Here is a 24,438-nt window from a genome sequence, read left to right as displayed (position 1 = left end):
ACTTTGTTGTTCTTGAAATATATATATGTGTGCTCACTATTTTCTGTGCTGCTTTGTTACTAAATTCTTTTCAGAATCAACCTGACTATAAATCAAATGCAAAACTAATACTTCAAGTACTTCCATTAAAATAGAAGGTTCAGCACTTACAAATATGCTGTTGAATGAGTTATCAGAATTTTGCTCACTCTGATTTAAATTAGAAGGGGAAAATCCTAAAATCAAAGGCTAAAATAAAGAACTTATTTCCTGGAAGATAAATCATGTTGAATTGAATGCATTGCCATCATAGAATAGTTGGGGTCGGAAAGGACCTTAAGATTATATACCTGAAGTATGTTTATTTTCCTTATCATTAAAGAGAATATATCTGGGGAGGCTTTTTCTGCTACCCTTATGAAAGTACATGTATCTTCTCAGAACGCCACAGTGGTTTTTAGAAGGGGTGTACATGGCAGAATTGCCTTGGTACAGAGTTCTTGAGAGTTTCTGATGATGTTTTGTGTTCTCTATAGATATACAAAGTTAGCTTCCTCTTTCAGACTCGCTTCCTGTGAATCTGACCGTTATCTTCTGTGTGGCTTCTTCTATGAAGCTGATCTTGCCAAAGCAATATGCATTTGCTTTGAATAGGTTCCTGTTCAGAGACATTCAGGCAGATTAAGAGCAGAACAGCTTAAAACCAGGTTTTGTGTCCAAGCAGAATCCGTATTGGATTGGAGGGAATGTTCTTGCAGGCTTTTGATGGAAGGGTAAAGATGTATAAAGCAGTATCTTCAAGACTTCCACTGTCTCTGATTACAAGGCTTTCAAATAAAAATTTTAACCACTTCCCTGGTAGTATTTTCAACTGTCACTATTCAGTATAAGTCTTATAAAGGGGCCTTCTGTTTCAGAGGCATTTGTGATTCCTGGTAAGCTTTGAAAATAACTTGCTTAATTCTTTAAGTTGTTAAAAGTGGCTATTAATGATTCTTGTTGACATCTTACAAACTGGGCAGAACTGAGAAGCCAAGTAATTTTGTTGTCATCTGGGATTACCATATTGAGAGTGAAAAGTTTTTGGTTTAAGGGTTTGGGAGACAAAGGGATATAGAGTGTTCCTGCCTTTGCTTTGTTTTGCATTGCTGTGATTATTCTAGTACTTGCATGCTATGGTACCTGTGCAGTGGTGATTACTTGTAACCCTGTGGGTTAGAAGTTTTGATTGTTTCCTGAGCATCTGTTCTCAGAAGAATTTAATAGCTGTTGAATTTGCTGATTTTTAAATGGGACTACGGAAGCCAAAAATCTGCTTATGGTATCAGAAAATAAGTTAAAAAATGGGATGGGATTTGTCAATTTATTTCTGAAACACTGATTGCTTGCAAAATAACATTTAAATATAGCCAGGCTTGATCCTGTGTGTCTAGGGGTTGTATTCTGCAACTCTGAATCCTCTTTAGTTTTTTGGAGAAAAGCTGAGTGTGCCATTTTAAGTAGTGACGAGCATGATTTGGATAATTAGCTTGGCTTTAGTTGATAGATCAGCTTCTTTTCTTCAAAGGATAATGACACAAATGAAGACCAGTCTAGATCCTGGAGACCAAACTTTGAGGAGAAAAACATGGAGAGAGTCTGAACACCAGCACAAGAGCAGGCCCTTGTGTAAGGATGCTGTGATCAAGCAAGCTGGGCAGCAGTACATACAGAACAGCTTTCGATGCTTTCAATTTAAGAGCTGCATATTTAAATACATGTAGAGGAAATTCTATTGTACATGAAGCCTTTATAACAGTCTCCCTCTACCCTTGAGTTTGGCAGTCCTGTATATTGCTTTCTGGTGGTCTCTGTCATACTAAGAACTGCTTCCTCACTGTGCTAGCCATTATGCATAGTTTAGTGCATGGGAAGGGTGGCCAGCGATGCTGAAGACCAAGCTTTTAGAGGTTTTATGTGTGTGTGTATATATATATATAATGTATATACACATGCATATAATATATTTTTAACATATATGTAAATCTGTCGTGCATGGAAGATATGGGAGGGTGTAATACATGTACAGGGAGAGAGGAATAATGTAGCTGGAAAAACACTTGGACAAATATTTTAAACCTGAGGACCAGTGTGACTGCCCGCTATACTTGTGCAAAGCCAGCAGAGGGAGCAAAGAGCCAGCCTTGAGCTTGACGCTGAAGCAATTACTATTACTGTGTCTGAAAACTTTTTTCCTCTCCTGCTCTATGGGAAGCAAGGAACTGTTCTAATATTCATATGTAGCTATTTATAGGATTTTATCTGTGCTACATATGCAGAGACAGCATGTATGCCTTGTGCCTGTGTTAGTATACATAATTTTGTACACTTTTTTCCTTCCTTTTTCTAGGAATGGGCCTTAACAAAGGACAAGTCGGTGAAACATATGGATTTGTGCCTTACTGTCGTGGACAGAGCACCTGGTTCACTAATAAAACTTCAGGGCTGCAGGGAAAATGACAGCAGACAGGTTAGTATGTTGTAAATGCAGTCTGCAAACAGTGGGGAAGACAAGGGCTTCCTTGAATGAGATGCAAGAGCAAGCACTAGTAATCATATCTTCTATTGGTTCTGTTCTTCACTCTGTCTTACTATTGTTTGTGTAAAGTTAGGATGTGTGGGCAGAGCAGCAGGAATAAGCTTGTGTACCGAGCTTTTCTTTTCATAGGCCAGTGCAATCTTTTATGAACATAAAGAGGTTTTATTCAAACAGTGGCCTTTGTAAAGGTTTCACCCAACAGCACTGATGTGTAACAGTCTTCAGCTGCCACACCTGATTGTGAAATACATATTCTATTTCAGAAATGTATTCTTGAAAGGTCTTATTAGTGAAGTTTGAAGATTAAGTAATCTGTGTCTTAGAAGAGTGTGGTTTGTCTTTCTTCTTTTCACGTGACCTATTTATAACAGCACCTGACTTCTTCAGTTCATTTTCATTAATGCAGCATTCCAACTTCATCTATTTCCCATGCCTGAGGAAAATCACAGTTGCAGTCATACCATCTTTTTGATCTAGTCATATAACAATTCATCGCTTTCTGCTAAGTCATCAGTTCTGATCATCTGCCAGCTTTCTTCTGTGTCTCCAGTTCTGCAGACTGATAACAAAGATGCTATTCCTTGCTGAAGGAAGAATATTCTTGCCACCTTCCAGAAAAGGAAACTAAGGAAACAAGATATTTTTTATAAGGTTTAAGGGGACAATGTTAGAAACATAAAAGAAAAAGGTTTTTTTTAAATTATTTTTTAACATTCTGTATTTGGGATTTACTCTGTACTTGACATCACCTTGAGCAAAGATGTTCTAAAAGCACAGGTTGACTGGTTGCCTTCTATATAATTGAAAGGTGTCTGACAGACTTATGTAAAGTTGTCTTCAGTGATTGTGTTTCTTGCTTCTCTCTATGTTTAGAATTGCAGTGTTAGGTGGATGGGTTTTGTGACTTTTTTTTTCCTTCAGATCGAAGGTTTCACACAGGTAACACAATTGTGTGCATTTTGTATGTATTGCAGTATGTTACCTGAATAAGCAGTTGTTTTGTCAAGGCTTGCCATAACCCGTATGCTCTTATTCAAGGATCATTGAAATTGTGTACTATTGAAGTTTCCATGGCTTTCCAAAGCACAAGCCAGGGAAGCTTATGAAGACTTCAAAGGACAGGATGTCGAACTCATCCTTTTCCTGCTTTTCTAGCTCAGTAACTGTTGGTTTGTTGTTTTTTTTTCCTCTTTCAGAAATGGGAACAAATTGAAAGCAACTCTAAACTGAGGCACGTTGGCAGCAACCTCTGTCTAGACAGCCGAAATGCCAAAAATGGTGGTCTCACCGTTGAGATCTGCAGTCCTTCTTTGTCGCAACAGTGGAAATTCACACTCAATCTGCAGCAGTAGAAAGACTTACAAGCAAAATGCTGTTTCGATTCAGAGACATTGGGCAAAGTTTTGATTGAATTACTGATGTATTTCTTAAAACTTTCCACGGAACTTATATACCTCAGTATTCCACCTTTATCTGAAAATAGGAGAGTGCTGAAGCAGACAGCAGGGATCCAGGGGACTTGGAGCACTGCAAAAGTGTCACTGAACATGACTGCAGCACAATTCCTTCTTGGTGTGAAGACTTCAACGGTTCCTTTCCGTCTTCAGTTACACACTTGCACAGCAGATAATTAACTCTAGGAACAACTGATGTATGATAAAAAAGGATCTGAAGAAACACCTGTGGGGAACAGGGTGTGGGAGGGAGGGTGGGAACAATTTCTAGGAGAAGGTCATTTGCGAACTCCATTTGCATAGAAATCACGGTTTGTTGTTTCCAGAAACAGAAGTGTCATTTTGAAGGCTTTTTTTTTCTCCTGTGTGTACTTGGTAATTTGAATATGAACTTTTCTATGATGGACTCTAAATATAAATATATAAAAGTATATATATTGTCAGCTCCCAACGGTTTATATCAGTTTTCTTCATCCTATAATTATCAACAAAGTGATAGACGTACGTATAAACAGGAATTGGATTGGAGTGCTAGGAGAGTGAAAGTTTATGAAGGTGCGGATTTTGTGCTGCTGAGTATGATGTCCGTGCTAACACTGGATGCTTTTGCTTTGCAAACTGGATCTACTTCTTAACTTCGCCCTCACTGGAGATCATGAAACTCAGGAGGAGAAAGGAAATAGCAGAATAAGCCAATGCATCTGCACAGATGATTGCTCTGATTGCTTATTCCAACTTGGAAATTCATTACATGTGCTCTTGATAACCTTAAACTTGTACTTGATATTTGTGTTGATAATTTCTATAGTACTTTGTCTTTAAAATACTTCTTCTTCTGTTACAAAACAGTATAAAAGGTGCAGATCTTTAGTGCAGCCATGTGGGTTCAGCGCAGTTTTGTTCTGGCCCTAATGAGAAAAATTAGTCTCAGACTCCCCTTCTGAGTTGTAGACATAAGATGCAATAGTAACGTCACTGTCAACAGCACAAGACCTGAATTTTAACTTGCAAGGATGAGCAGCTATGTAATATCTCTGAACTGCACTTGCTTAATTTATAGACCTACTACTGGGAAATTTTCTTCCATTTTGTTTCTTTAAATGGAGCTTTTGAAGGGATTCAGGCTTGGCTCTGGGAAACAGCCTGGATACCAGCAGATCCTGTGTGTTTTAACCATAGAACCCATGCATTTTGCAGCTTCAGTCCAGCTGATGTCATTTTTATATTAAAATAATATTGTCAAAGTTAACCGCAACTTTGACCTGTCCTTTCTTATGTTTGCATATATACTTTTCTATTGAAAGCAAATGCTTCAATGAGCTTTTAAAATGAAAAGCAAAAGTAAATAAGTACTAATAAGTGAGACAGCAGTGACAAAGATTAGGGTAGACATGCAGTGCCAGGAAGTGGTTTGGATGAGATGAGGGATCTCAGAAAAATGTAAGGGTTGGCCATAGGGAAATCTGCTGTACTGCAGTGTGCCGGTACAGTTCCCCTCTGTCTTTGTTCCTGGAAGTAGAGCAGTTCCTGATTTTTATTTTATTTTACTTTATTTTAGTTTATTTTACTTTATTTTACTTTGTTTTTTATTTTTATTTCCAGTTTCCTTTGGCTGCATCTCTACATTAGGTGTAGAGGTGGAACTCTGCTGGGCAAAATGGCTTTAGCTGTGCCGGCCAATGTGCCCATTTGTGTGTCTGAAGTTATGATTGCAAGTACCTGCATACATTTTTGATGGGGCACTAAACCCAGTTTCTCCCATTATGAATAACTAATACCTTGGTTTTTTCCCCACTTCTTCACAATCCACTGACTCCAAAACTTGCCTGTTTTAGAGGCCATGCAGTGGGTAAACTATTTTTCAGCTTTTAGTCTCTACCTATCTGTAGCCTCTTAACATAGCTGAAAACTTGAAGAACATGATTCATAAACATAGCGGTAGATTTCTTCATATTATGGAAAAAGAAATGCTGAAATATGGGCTCAGCAGCAAATCAGTTGTTTGAGGTTCTAAAAAACAAAATTTAAAGGAAGAAAAAAAACCAAACACTCAGCTTCTACCATGGAAGTATTTCCATTTACAACTTTGATCACAGTAAGAGTAGTACTAACTGAAATCAGCAGTTGCATCTCTGAATATTGACCTGCCTCTTACCTCTGAATCAGAAGTGCTACTAAAAAATTCATGTTCCACCTCTTAAGTCTTTCATGTCAACCGTTACCATATAAAGTAGGAGTATTTCCACTAATTCCCCATGGATGCTGGGCATGGGGGGTTTAATGTAGGACCTGTATGTTGCTTTTGTTTGGGAGAACGGACAAGAAGCTGTATCCTTTTGTTACGATGTTTACATGACAGCGTGCCAAAGTTACTTACTGTGATTTTAGAGGGGTTTCATGTTGAAGAAATTCACCCATTTGAAAGATAAATGAAAAGCCCTTGAAGCATATTGCAATGGTGTCTCCTGAGAACTTTTCTTACCGTCTTCAGAGCAAGAATGGTGATACTGTTTGTTTTGCAGATTTTCAAAACATAGTTTGGAAATGTTTTTTTCAGTTGGTTTGAAAAGTCTGCTGTACAGAGCTTGTACTTTGTTCATTTTATAGATGGAAACCATCCTTGAAAAATTGTTTAACTTAAATAAAGAAGAATGCTTTATAGATACGTGTGTGGTGGTTAATATAAGTGAGTAAAACCCAGAAGTGTGCCTGGAGCTTGTAGATTGAAGTAGTTTTCAAATGCTTCCCTTCACTTTGTTGTTTCATAAAGTTCCTGTTTTAAAAGTATGTATTTCCGGGTATATATTTGCATTTATGAAAAGCAAGTTTCTGTTTTCATAGAGTGGTTTGGGTTGGAAGGGATCTTAAAGCTCATCCAGTTTCAACCCCTCTGCCATGGGCAGGGACACCTTCCACTAGAGCAGGTTGCTCCAACCTGACCTTGAACACTGCCAGGGAAGGGGCAGCCACAGCTTCTCTGGGCGACCTGTGCCAGGGCCTCACCACCCTCATGGTGAAGAGTACATCTTATTAGAATATTAGGATACCTCCTCCTCCTGCCCCATTAGGCCTAATATTCTCAAGACCTGGACTATCCCTGCCAGACCTCAGTAGGCCAAGCCTGGCAGAACATCCTGCAGCCTGCAGGACGATGGCAACAGCTACAGCTCTCACAGCTGATGGGGGTGCCTGTCCACATCTGCTTGTGTAGTCTTTTCCGCCATTTGTACAGGGTGGTAGCTCAGATGGCTGTGGTGCACTTGAAGCTAGATCTGAAATACTCAAAATCAAAAAAAAAACAAAAACACCCAAACCCACTCTTTTTAAGAAACTTGTTTTGTGAGGCAAACACTTCACATGTCTAGTTCGGAGAGCTTGCAAATGAACTTGCACTGGCACAGCTGGGGAGGAAGCAAATCCTCCATGGTAGGTGATGAACAGCTGTGAAAGTGTGAGATTCTCCTATTGATGTAGGAGGGCACGGTGCACAGTTACAGCAACACCTTGGTTGGTAGGGGTGAGCAGCAAGGCAAGCAGCGTTCTTTGGGAGGGTAGATGCAAGCAGAAGAATAAGTAAAAAATCTCATCTGTGATGTTTTGTCCAGCTTCAGAGACGCCTCAGGTCAGTCAGCTCTTGGGATACATCCTTCCTTCCTGGTTTGTGGCATGCAGGACAAGAACCTTTGCACCTGGCCTGTGAAACAGCTTTACAGTAAGCACCAAGGACATGATCAGCTCCCATAACCTGCAGAAGCAGTTATAGGAGAGATTTAAACACTTCTGCTCTTTGAGGAAGCTGAAGATTGTTACCCATCAGGCTCTAGGTGCAAACTTGCTGTCCCCGTGTGCCAGAAGTCGGTGCTTTGGCACCTTTCAAAAAGCCTAAATTAAATCAAGTAAATCACTCTTTAATATTTATGGCTGGCAAAACCAGGATGGCTCTGTCAAACTGCAGTAAACTGGAGAAACAGCTTTTTGAAGATTGTGTCTTGGGAACTCAAATGAGGATTCTCCATCTGAAATGCCCTTTGACACCTGTGAGGTGACAGGTAATACTAAAAGATAATTACAACAGGCTTTTGGCAGTAGAAGCTTTTCATCTAATCCAATGCTGACTGTAGCAGTCTGTCCCTTATGTATCTGCCTAGGGTCTTACACATTTTCTGTACACACTGTTCTCAGTAAACTTCTCAATATAAGTGTCAGGACTGAATGGGCTGTCCAGCAATGAACTTCAGCAGATCTTGCATTGCTACTCACCAGAACTCCATTGTTTCCTTTGCCTTATATTCAAGTATATATTTGGGGAAAAAAAAAAGTTTCTCATTCAGTGTAATTCATTTTCTGGAATTCCAGGTCATACTTTTTAGCCAGTTTTGATTCATGGGTTTACTCTGCTTGACTGCATAAAACCAGGGGTGTTTATGCCTCTTTTATAAGGGAACATCTAATAGTTCCTGTTTGTGGATAAACAAAAATGTATTTAAAATCCTCAGTTTTCCAGAGGATGCCTGAGTGCATTTGGAAAGGAAGACAGGTATTGGGAGAGATTAAAGGACTATGATGTACTTGAGGTTGAGGTAAGGACCATTGTCTTGTTTCAAATGGTTCCTGCAGAGCATTGTCCAGTTCCTGGCTGGGGTGCTACTGCCATAACCTTAATTATTTTAAATTGCTATATTTTTTTGCATGAAATTACCATGATCCCCCCCTTTGCCTTACTCAAATGTATATTAAATATAGTGACTATAAAATTTGTATGGTCCTGAGTTGCATGTGTGCATCATCTGTGTCCTAATTCAGACTGAAATACAGTGAATAACTTCATAGCAATAACTTGTTATCGAACACTCTGGGAAGAGGCTGGTTCCTGCACAGAATGATTTCAAATGAATAGAAACCACTGAGAAAAAATAGTCTGGGATAATGAGCCGTGATTACGGAATGAGCACAACTGTCAGGGCTGCATCTTTTGTTAGACTGCACATTTTATTTACAGCTTAACATCCAGTAGCTATTTTAAGATCTCCTAGTAATCAAGCTTAAAAACTGGGAATAAAGTCAGTCCACAGATGTTCTCTCTGCACAGCCCTCCAAGAGGTTGTCTGAATGAGTGCAAAATACTCTTTTGATCTGATTTCATTCGATTTGATTTCTGGCTGCACAGCTGCATGTTGTTGCTCCATATGCAGGAAGAGGGACTTGTTTGATTTCAAGTTCCTGTTTCTACCCAGCAGATGTTTTTAATCCAAGGTTTTTTTTTATTATTATTATTAATGAAAAGGATGTGAAGTAGCAAATGGCTGCTTTCTGCCATACCTGTATTAATTAAACCTCACCTTTGGTTAATCTGGGCGTTGTGGCAAAAAGAGGGTTAGAAAAAGACTACCAAGAGCCTGTCGTGGTGTGGTTGTTGTGAGCACAGCTTCTGCAAAACACTTCTGACTTTGTTAACCTCTGTGCCCCCCTTTCTTCCTGCCCAGCAAGTTGTTTTTGAAGTGGATGTGAGGTGGGTTCATAGGTGGCAGCTCCGTGCTCAGCTGAGCCAGCCTATTTGTTAATGCTGATCCTGCCTCCTCCCCTGGGCTAGCATTGGTGCCTGTTCCATTGAGACAATTAAGTGAATAAAGCAGCAGGATGAGATTAACTTTATTGTTGTCTCTCCATCTTAGAGAGTCGAGTTGGCCTTTTGAAGGCTCTAGAGAGCAGAGGGATGCTCTGTTTTGCTTCCCAGTTGAGATACCTTTAATGATGATAACATTTTTTATTACTTATACCAAAGCAGCCTTACTGATGGTATCTGAGTCTTAAGACAGCAACGCCTGTAGTGGCAACAGAGGAGGAAGAGGGAGCAAGGGAGATAAAAAGTTTTTAACATAACACTTTGGCTTAGACAACCCTGAGAAAGCAAACGCTCTGTCTTATCTGCAGTGTGTGCTCTGTGGGGTATGGTGTGAACCACTCACCTGCTGGTTTTGGGTTTGTATAATGATATTGCTTTTATTTTTCCTACTGAATGAGTTATTCAAGAGAGGGTGACACCTTTAGGTCACTGGGTAAGGGTCAGGGCTTCTGCTGTAGAAGGAGCTACAAGAGATGACGTGCTTACTGGTATCTTGATGTCTAGGTGACAAGATAAGGAAAAAAAGAGAAGGGGAAGAGAAAGAGGTGCAAAGTGAGAGAAGCAGCAGCAGAGCTGCATCTTACAGTGTATTTCAAAGTCAGTAAATTCATAGTTTAAGGTAAAAATGAGATGTACGTGTCCTGTGCCCTACAGCATCAGCTGTACCATCTTCAACAGTGGCATCTGTTCCAAGTTCTCTGCTTCTGTTTGGATGTGACCTCCAGCAAGAGCATTCAGCCTGGATGTAGAAGATCGGATACAATTTTCAGAAGGTCTGAAGACACATTAATAAGGTGTTTAACACATCTTGGGAAACCCATGAATTTGAGAATTGGGAGATCTCATTCTTCAGCTGGTGTAATTCTCTTCCTGTCAACTCTTCTAATGGAACAAATAATTACAACATGGGTTGTAATGTGTGAAGAGCTCTGTTAGTGAGCTGGTGCTTTCTGTTCTGTCAGGGGCTGCGCTTCAGGGTAGGCGAGGTTACCACTCTTGGGTTTGGGGGGATTGCATGTACAAAAGAGGCTGGGTGGGTATAAGGTATCCACAGAGAACATGCTTGTCTGTGTGCTTCTCTGTATGGTATGGCTATTTCTGCGTTCACCTAAACACACCAGCACCCTGCCTCTTTATCTGTGGGAAGCGGCCTTCCCTTTCCCAGGAGGTGAGCTTCTATTTGCCTGGATGCCCTCGTGGGAGGGCTCAGGCCATAGGCCCTGCTGGCAGCTCTTTGGCGAGAGCCCTGGAGCACAGGTTTCCCGAGGAAAGCTGGCGATGGCAGCAGGACAAGTTTCCTGCAGGTTCCCTTGCTCAGTGTCCTCCTTTTGGCAGGACAGGACCTGATTTTTTCTCATGGCTGTTACGGGCTACAAAGAACAGCTCTTAAATTAGCCCTGAGGAGGTGGAAAGGTAGAGAAAGTTCACTGTAGGGAGCTTGGTCTGACACGTGATAAGCATAGGCTGTACCTGGTGCGACTGATGAACCCTGTCATACGCACAGCCCTCTCCTTAGTTTGTTCTTGTTGTTTTAATTAACTTTTGGCAGCCACACCAAGCACAAGTCCTGTGTCTTTTCTCAACCGCGGATGCAAAGTTACAGCGAAGCACTTTGACCATAGCTTGACCTGGGAGGATCACATCCACCCAGGGAGCATCCCGTGAAACTCGAGGCCCGTATGAAGGTGCCAAAGGTACAAAATATCCCACCACAGTGACCCTTTGTCACTCTTCCCTGAAACACTCCTGCTCTATCTTCTTCCCACTGCTTTGAGCAGCTCGGAGACCTACAGATCTGCTGTTCTTGCAACTTCTTTGGGACACTTGTGTGCTGTTTGGTCAGCGATGCTCTTGCTGGACATGCACTGAAGTGAGCACTTGGAGAGTGCTGTGGAAGGAGCTGAGAAGGGCAGAGTTCTTTCACCTGTACTGTGCTTGTGTGCACCCATGTGAGTAAGCATGTGTGATGCTGGTGCTGCTACTGGTGCCTCTGAAGGCTGTCCTTCTGCAGGGTGGAATTCTCCTCATCCCTGGGGATTGTGGACCAGTTGGGTTGCTCCAGTCTGAGAGGATGCCCCTGGGTTGTCCCCTGGTGCCTGCTGGGGGTGAAAGCATCCTGGAGCATCTAACTGACGGGGAGGGAGGCAGGGCAGCACACAAACCCCTCAGTGCCTCTCAGCATTGACAGGAAAAGCAGGATTTAGGTCACCCGCCTAGGGAGTGGTGTGCTCTCCACTGAGCGCCTCAGTCATGCAGCCCTGAGGTGACGACAGGAGGGAAGGGGAACTTGTGAACCAGGTTGTAAATCCCCACAGTCCAGGTGAGACGTTGTGCTTTGTTTTCAACGGGGGAAGATAACTTTGCAACCCCCCATTTTTAAATAAATCTGTCTTAAGAAGACAGAGCTGCTCATACATTCCTAAGTGCTTCAGCTATTGCATTGAACAGCAGATCTCACCCACTGCTGATTTTCATTAACCACATGAGAAACTGGGTTAAGCTACCTCAGGCACTGAATCCCTGCTGGCTGCTGTGAGGCTGTCATTGCTGGAGAGGTTCTGTCAGCTAGGAAAGGGCACTGCTGTCCTGCAACAATGAACCTAAGCGTGTTACTGCCCTGGTTTTGTTTGGAATGGAGTTAATTTTCAAGTAGCTGGTGCAGTGCTGTGTTTTGCTTTAATTTGAGAACAGTGCTGATAACACACCAATGTTTTAGCTGTTGCTCAGTAGCACTTTTCAGTCCCATGCTGTGCCAGTGAGGAGGGGCACAAGCCAGGAGGAAGAAGAGACAGGACACCTGACCCCAACTAGACAAAGGGGTGTTCCATATCACAGCACATCATGCCCAGTATAGAAACTTGGGGGAGTTACTCGAAAGGCCCAGATCGCTGCTTGGGTCAGACTGGATATCAGTCAGCGAGTGGTGAGTGGTTGTATTGCATCATTTGTGGGTTTTCTTGTGGGGCAGGGTTTATTCTTTCCTCTCTCTGTTTCTTATTCACAGAACCACAGATTGGTTTGGGTTGGGAAGGACCTTAAAGCTCATCCAATTCCAACCCCCTGCCATGGGCAGGGACACCTTCCACTAGACCAGGTTGCTCAAAACCCCATCCAACCTGGCCTTGAGCACTGCCAGGGATGGGGCAGCCACAGCTGCTCTGGGCAACCTGTGCCAGGGCCTCACCACCCTCATAGTGAAGAATTTCTTCCTTATATCTAATCTAAATCTGCCCTCTTTCAGCTTAAAGCTATTCCCCCTTGTCCTATCCCTACATACCCCTGTAAAAAGTCCCTCTCCAGCTCTTGTAAACGCCTTTATGTACTGGTATCCCTGGAGCCTTCTCTCCACGCTGAACAAGCCCAGCTCTCTTAGCCTGTCAAATTCTTAGTTCTGTTATTATCATTTTATCATCATATTTTACTTTCAATTATATTCTTATCTCAACCTACGCATTTCTTGCATTTTTTCCAATTCTCCTCCTTATCCCATTGGGAACTGGGGAGGGGAGTGAGCAAGCGAGCGGCTGTGTGGTACTTATTTGCCAGCTGGGCTTAAGCCATGACAGTTATAAATAACTCCTCATTGTTCAAAAATAAACAGTAGGAAGAAGTATTTACTTTCTCCCTTTCTGTTCCAGCTTTCTCCCTTTTGGACAGCATCAAAGGGACGTGGTTTCTGCAGCACAAAATCAGAGCTGGCTGGGAGCAGCAGCCATAAAACCAAGGAGACAACAGGTAGGACAAGCACATGGGGAGAAGAGCGGGGTCTGGCATATCTGGAGGTTAAACCTGATGCACAGGCATGAGGTTGTTTCTCCACCTATAGCTGCAGGGCAGGATTTCCAGCACCGCTGAGGTTTGGGCTGTAGCAGGGAAGCTCCCTCAGAGCCCAGTTTTGTCAGGCCCCTGCTCTCCCTTGCTCAGAAGGTGCCTCCTCATCACTCCTGCAGGCTGCTTTTCAGGGACGTATTCAGAGAAACGTTCATGCCAGTGCCTTGCAAACCATTCATGATAGGTGATGTACAGCTGGCCTGCAGAACCACCCTGCCTCTATAGATGTTTCCATTGACATTTGGTGGTGCTGTGATCGGAGAAGCCCTGAGAAACAGATCCTTCATGGTGGCCTGTGGGAACAAAAGTTCATGAATCTCTTTCACTGCAGGAGCAATAGAAAGCTGATGCTGGCACTCACTAAGTCCTCTTGAGTGTCAACATTTGGTGCGCACATACTTGCCCCAGCCCAGGCAGAAGACAAGTGCATTTTATGCAATGTAAAAGCAGCTTCTGAAACCATTGTAGTGCACAATGCCTTGAAATTGGCTGCTGCCACCCCAGGTAAGAGAGTGCTGCTGGATATGGATGATTTTAATCTGGTGTCTGTTGGTTGTGCTGACCAAGACCCCCATAAGGAATGCAGATGTTTAGCAGCTGGTTTGAATCCTACTGAACAACCTTGCAGGTACGTCGGAGCTTCTCCAGGGTCACAGGCGCCAAGCTCCCAGCTGCAGTGACAAATCTCCATTAGAAGTGCTAGTATAGCTCTGATTTCACACAGGTTATTAAACCTGACCTGCAGTATTCGGTCACACTGATTGCTCAGTCTGGCTGCAGAGTGTGGCTTGTCTCCATGTTCAGTTTAGTAAACACTTGACATTATCTGGTGCCTGAAAAGACAGAAACTGTGGGATGCTGCAGTGGTACTTTTGAAACCGCTTTTCAGAGCGGAGCAGAGCTCTACCTGCTCTCGTGGGATAGGAGCAAAACGAAGGTGATTTTGTGAACACAAAGATGTTATGCTGTACTAGTGCTGTACAAAGCTAGTTGTTGGGATGACTGTCTTCCGTACAGTCTCAGAAGTAGGTCTGTACTGGGAGTGGGTTGTTGGGAATGGTAATGGAGAGGACTGAAAAAAGGTGGATCAGAGGCAGAATGAGAAGAGGAGCAGTGTGCACAGACTGGAGGAAAGCTGGCAGGTACAGAACAGTGTTCTTCTCTGCAGCTGTCTGATGGGGAATTTCTTCTGTGGCTGGGTGGGGATGCAGTTGCTTATGTTTGGAGACCAGGTTTTCAGCCCAGATGTTCAAGAGTATGCACAGTAATGCATGTGTTTGCCTTTATCACCACCAGGAAAATCCTGCCTTGTTCTTGGGGAGTCCTAATCTGGCAGAAGGAACATCTAACACTTCCTGTAAGGCTGAGACCCACCCCTCAGTCATGGAAGTATGAAAAGGAGCATTGCACCTCAGCGTGTTTATGTCGCAGTTGGTACCAGCTGCCCGAGGGACCGTGTGGGGCAAGGGCTGCGCTGCATTGGGTGAGCCTGGCTGCTCAGGGGAGCTTATTCTCATCCAGTTTTGTGGATCGTGAATTCCCCAGAAGCCTGAGAACCTGCTTTGCTGCTGCTTTTCCTTGGAGGAAGGAAGGACTGCGGGTTCCCGGGCAAAACCTGTAACAGGGAACAGATTCTGAAAAGCAATAGAGCTGAAGCTGGTAGAATACCTGAATCCCGTGCCACTTCTCTAATGCAAGTGCTCCTGGGGAGTCCCATCCAAGCCCTCACCTGGGGAACTGAGAACAGTGAAAGGGTGGATGGGAGCTCTCTGGCTCCTTGGTTCTCATCCTCTTTTGCTTTTCTTAAGCTCTCATTCCCAGAGACCAAACTGTGGCTGGCAGAGCATCGGACCTGCGCTGTAATCTAAGGAAACTGGAGCGCAGAGATGGTCTCTGAAGAGAGTCGAGATGGCTTCGCTTTGCAGGGGTCTGATGAGATGCCTTTCATTACTGCGTGTAAAGTGCTTGTTTAAGTATCGGAGGAGAGTGCTTTAGGGAGTGCCAGTGCTTTGACTTAATGGTGGCTGGGGGCATTCTTCTCTGCAGCGGCTGTGACTTGGCAAATTTTTCCCTGTGCCCCTCTCCAGGGACAGAGGGGCAAGTGGAACAGGATATCAGAAACACCACAAAATGGAGCATTGAGTTTGGCTTAATTAAGAAAGACTATGTTGCTGGAATTATTAATTGCAAATTCTCTTGAGGATAATTTCACAGGAGATTGAGTTACTGCAGGCCCTGGCGTGATCTGAATGGATGGCATTGATCTAAATGACAGCGCTGAGGTTATGTGCGTGTGTGTTTCAGTGTTAATCAGATCCTAGATTTCATAATTCCACAAAATAAATTCCTTGTTTTATTCAGTTAGTGTGTAAAACTGATCTGCATTGCTTTCTGACAGCTCAGGTCCTGTACCCCAATTACACACAGCATTAGCTCTGGTCGCGGCACATCCAGGGACCAGGGAGCAAAGCGATGTGCTGCTGGGGGTGGCTCTCCACCCATGACAGTGAACTCAAAGCCGTTCTGCTTTGGTTTATGACACAGTGGGACATCTTGGCTGCTGTGTGGCTGGTCTCGCTGCAGGGGCTTGTTATCATCTCCTTAGGCCTCTCCTGCCTCCGTGTGCTGATGCAGTGATGTACAGAGCCACCCGCGGATGCCAGTGCCATGCTGTGTGTGGCTGTTCACATCTCAGGGAGCCCTGCCACCTGCCAGGGTGTGTTCCTGCCAATCCACCACCCTGATGATGCACCTACACATTTCCAGCCTCAGCACCCATTTGGGATGTGCCAGCCTCCACAGTGTGCTTCCGGTAAGCACTGTGGTTTCCTTGCTGCTTGATCATGGGTGTGATGTCTCAGAAGCAGAAAAGGAGCCCATTCCTTGGAGAGGCTGACTGTGTGAAGGGACCAGCGTGTCTTTCAGACCAGCATATTCTGGGTTGTCAGTTCAGATACCTGCAGGTTGAAAAGGTTTCTGAGAGCTTGGCTTTGCAGGACATGCCAGAATCTCTTCCCCTCACCCTTTTTTTGTTGTTAGCTAAGCGACTTAAATAAAACAGTCACCTCCCTAGGGATTGGGTCTACAGAGATATTAAACAGGTCAAGGGGCTCGCTGCTGCTTGCTTCTGTTAATGTTTTATTTTCCCTGAAAGTCTGCAAGAATTTTCTTTGGACAACCTAGATGTAAACTGAATTTATTTCTGTGGAAAACTGGAGTTACTACCAAGAAAGACTGAGCGAACCAGACACCCCGGACACCAGACAGATCACAGCAAGAGGTCAGTGTTGAGCCGCACTCGCACGGACCTGAAGGATGCTCTGCAGCCTGGTCCCCGGTGGATGGCTCTGTGGCCACAGGGGAAGGACGGAGGCAGGCCCAAAGAGTGGGGGCATCTCTACTGTGGCTGTTGGCAAAGACCCACTGGAACCCCACTTACGCATTCCCCTGCAAGGTTTCTGCTCCCTCTGTGGATTAAGGTGTAAACCAGGTCATAGCAATTGCCAGCTTGGAGCTGAGAAATGGGTCACTCCAGATGATGTATGTCTGGTTTTGCCTGCAAATGACACCAATTTAAGCAGGTCAGTTGTGGTTTTGAGTGGGTGCCATTGGTGGTACAGACAAACCTTGCCAGGAAGAGTCAGAGCAGCACAGACAAAGATATCTCTAAGACTTGGGACAGCTGCCAGTGTCCTTGTGTCCACCCATCCCTGCCCTGAGGTGGCTGGGGCGCATCCCAGCTGGGTGTCGGGATGCATGTGCGGGCAACTACCCCTTTCAATGCCTGTGTGCAGACCATGTTAAAAGGCTTTTTAAACTCAGTTCTTGCTAAAGAAAATGACCTTGAACTCGGTGGCTGGATAAAGATGTCAGGCTTTTGCTTCTAACGGGCTTAGAGCGAGAACCTGTAATTTAGATAGCTAGCAGTATTTTCTCCCTATCCTTTCACCTACACACCCACAGGATGAGCACACATCTTCCCCATCTATGCCAGAAAAGAACGAGACAGAAGAGCACCCGGTAATATATATCTGACTGTATTTCAAAGTTGTTGATCGTAAACAAACTGTGTTGAAGAAATAAAATCACATGACAAGAGATCAGAGTGATAACTATAAATCCATTCTGTTATTGTCGCCACACTTCACATTTTTGGAACTCAGAATTTAGCTCATGGTGTACAAAACTTGTAAAAATTTATTGCAAGCGTGCCTTTGTGTAGAACAAAACTGGTGTCACAAAAGTAGTTCCCTGTCCCGTGCAGAAACGCAGCTGTGTATCTCTTACTGTGAAGAGGTCACGCACCTGCATTTCCTGAAAAGACTTGGCTGTTACGAATTTGCTCTGAAAAGTCTTTAAAAGAAACAAAAACCCAAGGGGAAAAAAAAAAAAAAGGGAAAAAAAAAGCCATTGCAGTGAATGCTTTACCTCTGGGATTTACACTGCCAACAGAAATCTAGAATTATAGAGAATATGGAACTTTGCAACAGAACTGCAGCCGCTGATGTTGAGCACAGCCCAATGGAGTCACCTGTGAAGCTCTCAGCCAGCTAGGGCTTGTCTTTGCGTCTGGTGCCGTCACTGCTTTTGGTGGAATGTTAAGTCGCACGTATTGAAAATCAAGCCTATGAAACGTCCTTTTATCCAGAATCCCCATTGTTTCTGTTTCTACTGTGGCGCTTCCTCAGCCTGTGGCTTCCACGCTGTGCTGACACGCAGCGGTGCTTTGACTCCAGGGTTTATGACTACTGAACATGTATAGTACAGGGAAAAGGCAGGGAGGGAGGCCAGGGATGTAGCTAAAGCAGGGTTCATGTTGCTAAAGCAGCTGTGCAGACTCGTGCTAAACATCAGCCTTTCCTTTTTAATTCAAAAGCAGCAGGGGATGGGGGGGTACCCATGCTGGAAAGATGGGAGTTAGAAGGGATCACCTGGCTCCTCTCCCTCTGCATGCCCAAACTCTGAACTTTCTCCTGCCTCCCAAACCCACTGCTCCCCTTAAACTCCTCCTTGTGTCAGACTGTGTGGATTAGCCTCACCTATGTGGGATCAGATTAATCTCTAGCATAAATCTGAGTTTTGTCATCTCCAATTTCACCCCAGACCATGGGGTCAAGCTATTTTTAGTGTCGGTACTGAAAGATTTGGTTTGTATCTAGAAGAAAAATCCAGGTTGCAAAAGTAAGTCACGAAGAGACCTGCAGGTTGGTTTCCATCAAACGAGTAACTCTGTCTCACAGAGAGGTGTGAGTTGTTCAGCAGTCACGTTTGGTATACACCTTGACACATTAATTGGAGAACAAGACCACAATGTTACTCTGACACCAAGTGGGTCGGGGTTTCTGGACAGATGAACCTAGTGTACAGGGCTTTGCTTTTTGGTTTGTGGAGGTTTTGGGGTCCTTCTTTTTTTGGTAACTAGTGAAAATAAGCAAAAATGCTCTGTTTTGCAAAGTCCAGGTCACACCGTAAGTACATGAGCAGTGATAGCATTTGCCAGTTTTATTTTTAGAGACAGAGTTGCCAGGGCTGGGAGCGAACTGTATGGGCCTGGCCTCTTCCCTTCCCTAGTAAAACTTCTGACAGTAGCTTGTCTATGAAGTCTGTTTGTCCAAGGAGCTTGGATCCCAAATCACACTCCTCTCTCCCCTCTATATTTATCCAATCAGGTCCCTGCAGGGCTCTTTCCCACTAGGTTCTTCATCCAGGTACCCCGCTGACATTGCATTCAGGGGTTGTTGCAGTGACATCAAATGAGAACTTTTGCAGAGTGGTGTTTCCATAGACAAGATTTTTGCACTACACATCTAATACAAGCTTCTAATTACTTCTGAAGAGTGATACAAAAGGGATTTACCACTTAAGGCCTTTCTGTGATACCTCACAGCTGTTCACCAGACCCATCAGAGTGGAAGGGTTTAAGAAACAAAACAAAAACATCAAAAACCTGCTCAGACATGTCAAAGCCCCCTCTTTGACAGCCATCAAGAGGATCTAGAGCTGAGGAATGTTACAGCCATTCCCATGGGGACGGTGGGTGTGGTGATGCTGTTACCTGTTTCGGGTCCATACAAACCTGATGAGGCAGCACTAATGGGGCAAAGCAACACCTTCACAGTGATTACAATTAGTATAGGCTTCAGAACCAATACCCTGTTTCATCTGAGATTTGCAAAATAGCAGAAAGGGCCAGCAAAGTAATACTACGGCAGTAAACTGAAAAGCCAACTCGCTGTGGTCACCTCTTCCAGACTGACTTAGAACTGGTGGGATAATTTGGATGGTGGGAAGCAAAGGAAAGCCATTGGGAAGGAAACTTCTCCAGAACTAGATTTCTGAAGACACAGAGCTGTCTCTCAAAAGAAGAGGGAAGAGAAGAGATCATTCCTGTACAAAGCACAGAACCCTATACCTACTCCCCAGCAGTGAGATGACAATAAAAGGGCTGCTCCAGTTCATAATGCCTCTGGAAACAAAGGTAAGTTTGGGAAGAACAAGAAGGAATATTTATCAAGTAGCACTGGGATAGGCTTGCATTTGAGCAGATGATGATGTGATATGTCTGTGCAAAACATCCTAATAATGATAGGCCAAATATATGCATGTTTTGAGCTTAAAGTTCGTCGCCTTTGTGAAATGTTGCTAAAACAGTGCTTTGTCACTTCAACGTTTTTCTCAACCAGACTGAGACGAGGTCTTGTCCTAGCAACAAGAAAGTGCCATGGCAAACTCCACAACAGAGATGGATGGAAGACTTCATATTCCAGCTAAGCCTAGGGGAGTTTTCTCGGGTCAGTCTTAGTAATTATTTGTCTGAATTTCACATTGATTACTGGACTATGGCAGAGCTTCAGAGTCTCCATTTATCTCTTTTAAGCTCCTCACACAGGCTGGACTGCTACGTTTTTCCCAGTTTTCTCTCGCCTTCAGTGCCACTTGGTTTTGACTCGCACGTATATGGAGTATGGAGCTTGTGCTGACAAAGCCCTGCCACCTTCGCAGTGGAAGGATGGTCAACATGCTCTCATTTCTAGTTTGGAAAAGTGCATGTGAACAAGAACCAAGTCACTGATAATGCAGAGCATGGACTTAACCAGCAAGAGTGCAAACTCCACTTTACAGTTTCATAGCTCCCTTACCAGTGCTGTGCCTCAGTCTCTGATTAGGGAAGGGAAAGGAGCTAATGAAATCTCATGAGTGCTGAGGTTGATATAGCACTTTGCAATCCTTGTGCTGAAGGTGGCACTGATGTACAGTATTATCAGTGCAACAGAATTCCCCACTCATCACTAAAATCAGCTCCAGGACTAGGGCACTAAGACACCTAAGACTGAAATACTGGAGGCTTCTTTCACTACTCACCAGCTCAAGGCAGACTGCTAAAGAAGGAAAAAACACTCTTCAGCCAAAGTGTAGCTGGAGGTAAAGAAGTGAAACACTGTTTTGAATTGCCATCCTTAATGTCATCTGGAAACTGACTAAATTCATTTTTCTCTAGGAATTGTCTGAGGAAAATAAAGTTGTACCCATTAGCAACAGTGAGATTTCTACAAATTGGGACTCTCTGACTACCTTGTAAATGTAGAAGGGTTGGGGTTAGAGAATAGAAGTGGAAAATGGAGATGAGATTACTGTAAATTGCGCACTAGTGTCAAGTGCACAAATGGGCTGAAGAAGGAAGTGGCAGAGTTTCTGCAAGCCCTTGAAGCATTTTTCAACTGAGACAACAGCCGTGTAAACCATTTCACAGTGGCTTCTAAGCTCTAGCGAGTATTATATTACACACCAGGAGAAGAAATGTTTTCCAAGAACGGATTGGGGCACAACAGACACTTCTTGAAAGGAATACCGAGCATAGAAGGAGGTCAGTATGTCTTACTCATGGTCTTGGTTCTATGAGAGAAAGTTTGTGTGCCACAAGTAATTTTCAGTTTTCAGAAGTACGTATGACTGAAAATTCAGGTCAACAGGAGAGAAGCGAGCCTTGCTGCTCCCTGGTCTACTTCAGTTTCAACCTATTTCTTCCTCCCCCCCCCCCCAATTTAGAGATATTCCTCTTTGACCTGGTTGGCATTTCCATTGCGTTTTAGCTACTGCTGAGCTTTAAGATCTCTTGCCCAGATTATCTCGAGTCTATACAGAAAACATCCCCCAAACAACCCAAACTTGCTATCATTTCACAAGCCATTGCACAACTAACACATGTGCGTGCACACTATAACTAGCATCCTTGCACTACTTTGAGACTAACCCCTCATTTTTTTCCCCTCTAACTAGGGAGAAGCTTTAATGTTACAAGCAGGTGGGGAAACAAATCTGAGCAAGCCAGTTTGCACTAAAGGAAATAGAACAGAAGCTGAGCTGCAGCTAAAAAGCTTTTGCCTTTTAAAAGTGATTCAGTTTCTTCCTTAACTACTTTGCCTTGTTTGTAGTAACACAGAATAAGTGCAAGATGCTTTTTCAACAAGGAGAAATCATAACTTTCCCTAACCCTATCCACTCTCAGCCAATAAATGGAGAAGATGAGGTGGGAATAGTCATCTGTAGATATAGACTATACTTTGGTGGCTTTTCCTGTTGGCCTTGAGAGCCAAAATTCAGGCAGTTTGCACATATAAATATATATAAATATTTTTGCTTACTTATGGAATGTCAGTGCATATTTAGAGCACCAGTTCAAAATGATGAGGGATGGTTAAGGCTAAGAAAATTAAATTCATTGCAAAGCTATAGTTTTGTCTTCTTTTTTCTCCTTTACAAAGGAGACTAAAGCATCTTCCCTGTAATAGTCAGCCACTGTGTAATCCCCCGTCAACACCAATTCTAGGGAAAACTACTCAGGACCCAGTCCCTGAGGCAAAAAACTAGGAATTCATGGTTTTAGCTCAAGTAATGCACATAAGTAACAGCATACATTAGTGGGAAATTAAACATTCCAAGGACTTGGACTGATTGCCACCTGAAAAAGAAAAGGCATTTTCTGTATGGGATGGTTGAGATCCAAGCCTTTAAGCATATATAGCAATGTAGCTATTGGCCAAGGGCTGCAGATCTCTCTTGCGAAGCTATGACAGCTGGAACATGCTATGCTGACTCCTCACAAGCGGCACGTGGCTCCAAGGAGGTCCTGCAAACCTTGACGTATCTGCTGGGGGAATGTGCACCTTGCAAATGCTCTGGCATTGTGGGTAACTGCAAGGAAGCATTTGCATTGTTCATTCAAGCTATCTTATTAGCAAAGCTCAAGCCAGACCTTTCCTTACCGCCCCAGTTTTGACTACCATATACATCTATAGAACATAATGAACGTGCAGCTACTCTTCCTGTTTCAATATAGGCTGGTATTGCCTGAAGCAGGGTGCAGTAAGAACACTATTTGCCTTTAGGTACCTCTGTGGAATTCCCTAGAAAAAGGAAACTGAAGGCTTATGTTGCTGAACATTGCTTTTCATTCCTCACGCTAGCTCCTCTCTCCCTTTGAATACTTGACAAGAACCAGCTACCACACTCACTCAGTCTGAAGAGGGGTGGTCTTAGTTCTCTGCAAGGCCAAGAAATCTTGAACTCATCCTTGGGCTCCTATGCAACTTGACATTGCCAAGGACTAGAGTGGTACAAACCCTCTCCTTCCTTTTGAGGCTTGGAGGCCTCAGTGCACAAGGCTTTGTCCTTTCTTCCATGTTTCCTTGTTGGAGACCCTGCAGACTGAGAAGTAGAATGGGATGTTTAGGAAACCCACTTCCGTACATCATGAAGCTGGCAGGCACAGCAGGACATGTGAGACAGTCTCCAGGCTGCATTGCAAGCAGAACCACCAGTTTGTTGTCCCCTTGATCTCCCTGCAACCAGGTGAGATCTGCCTCTAAACCTACTCCAAACAAATAAGACTTTGGTGGAAAGATGTCAGTGCAAAGATGTGCTTTGGGCTAGTCAGCAATTCACTAACCCGTGCTGGATTTTTCCCATTATGATCTATATGCTATGCATTTGAACATCACATAATGAGGAAACCCAAAGAGTTGTCAAATTCATGCTGGTTACCCTCTATTGGCTCCTGCCAGATAGATACATATACCCTGGTGAGGATTACACTGATGAAACCAATCAATCACTCCATTCCTCTGAATCAACCCAAGTCATTCTTTGGTAAAACTTTTCAGGTTTGGGCACCTAAAACCAACTGATCCTCTAAGCAACATGTTTTTACCCTGTAAGTTAATGCAATTCTTTTTTGTGTCCATTACTGATAACCTTTGGAATACAGGGCTTTTTGCTGATTGAGTTGTGGACTGAAATCAGTAACATGTGGAGGGTGGCAGGGTAGTATTTCACCTCAGTATTAACTCTCCCCAGTTTCAATCATATGTCTCTCAGCATTATTTTTCAAAGCTTCAGCAGCCTTCAGATTCCACAAGCACCAAAACGTGGTGTTTCAACCCTGGGCACCAGCTTATGACTATGCTTGTCCTCTACAGTGTTACTCAGAAAAGGAGAACTGTTTGGGCTTGCTCTGTTTTGGGAAGGTTTAAGGTCTGGTTGCGATTGGACTACTTCCTTTTTGTAAAACACAACGCCATGTTATTTTGCTAAACATGTAATTTGCTTAATCACAACTACTGTGACAAGCCCTGAATTCTAGTAAGAATTCCTACAGTCCACCCCACTGTGATAATGGGAAACACACTGCTATTAGTGACTTATTTTTTCCTGCCAACTCTGTGCCAAATGAAGTCCTAAAATGGACCAAAAAGAGTCTTGACAGTTACACAAGGAAAAGAAAGAAATTGTTGTTCCTAAAAACTTAACAGTCCATTACATTAGATTTTTAAGCAACATTTAAGATAGAGTTGAAATCAAGATATACTCTGATTTCTCACCTGTACACAGACTGTGGCAGTTAAGATGTGAGGCAGTATTACTGGTTTACTCACTGTTTAATACTTACACAAACAAACAGTGAGTAATACTGTATA

At 43.4% G+C, this 24,438-nt stretch overlaps 1 protein-coding gene across 1 annotated transcript in view; it reads left to right on the top strand.

Moving 5' to 3' along the window:
* GALNT2 (polypeptide N-acetylgalactosaminyltransferase 2) overlaps positions 1-5,266 on the top strand; it is a 100,263-nt gene extending 94,997 nt beyond the window's left edge. The window contains exons 15-16 of the mRNA XM_057407024.1: positions 2,369-2,488; positions 3,754-5,266. Coding sequence (XP_057263007.1) covers positions 2,369-2,488; positions 3,754-3,909 — 276 coding nt within the window. The 3' untranslated portion in view covers positions 3,910-5,266. The remainder of the gene's footprint in view (positions 1-2,368; positions 2,489-3,753) is intronic.
* The last annotated feature ends 19,172 nt before the right edge of the window (positions 5,267-24,438 follow it).

This window comes from Pezoporus wallicus, unplaced genomic scaffold (genome assembly GCF_028554395.1).
Source record: "Pezoporus wallicus isolate ANWC-B61680 ecotype Strahan unplaced genomic scaffold, APGP_CSIRO_Pwel_v1 scaffold_6362, whole genome shotgun sequence".
Lineage (NCBI taxonomy): Eukaryota > Metazoa > Chordata > Aves > Psittaciformes > Psittacidae > Pezoporus > Pezoporus wallicus.
Note: the sequence above shows the minus strand (reverse complement) of the source record. Positions and strands in the feature narration are given on the sequence as shown.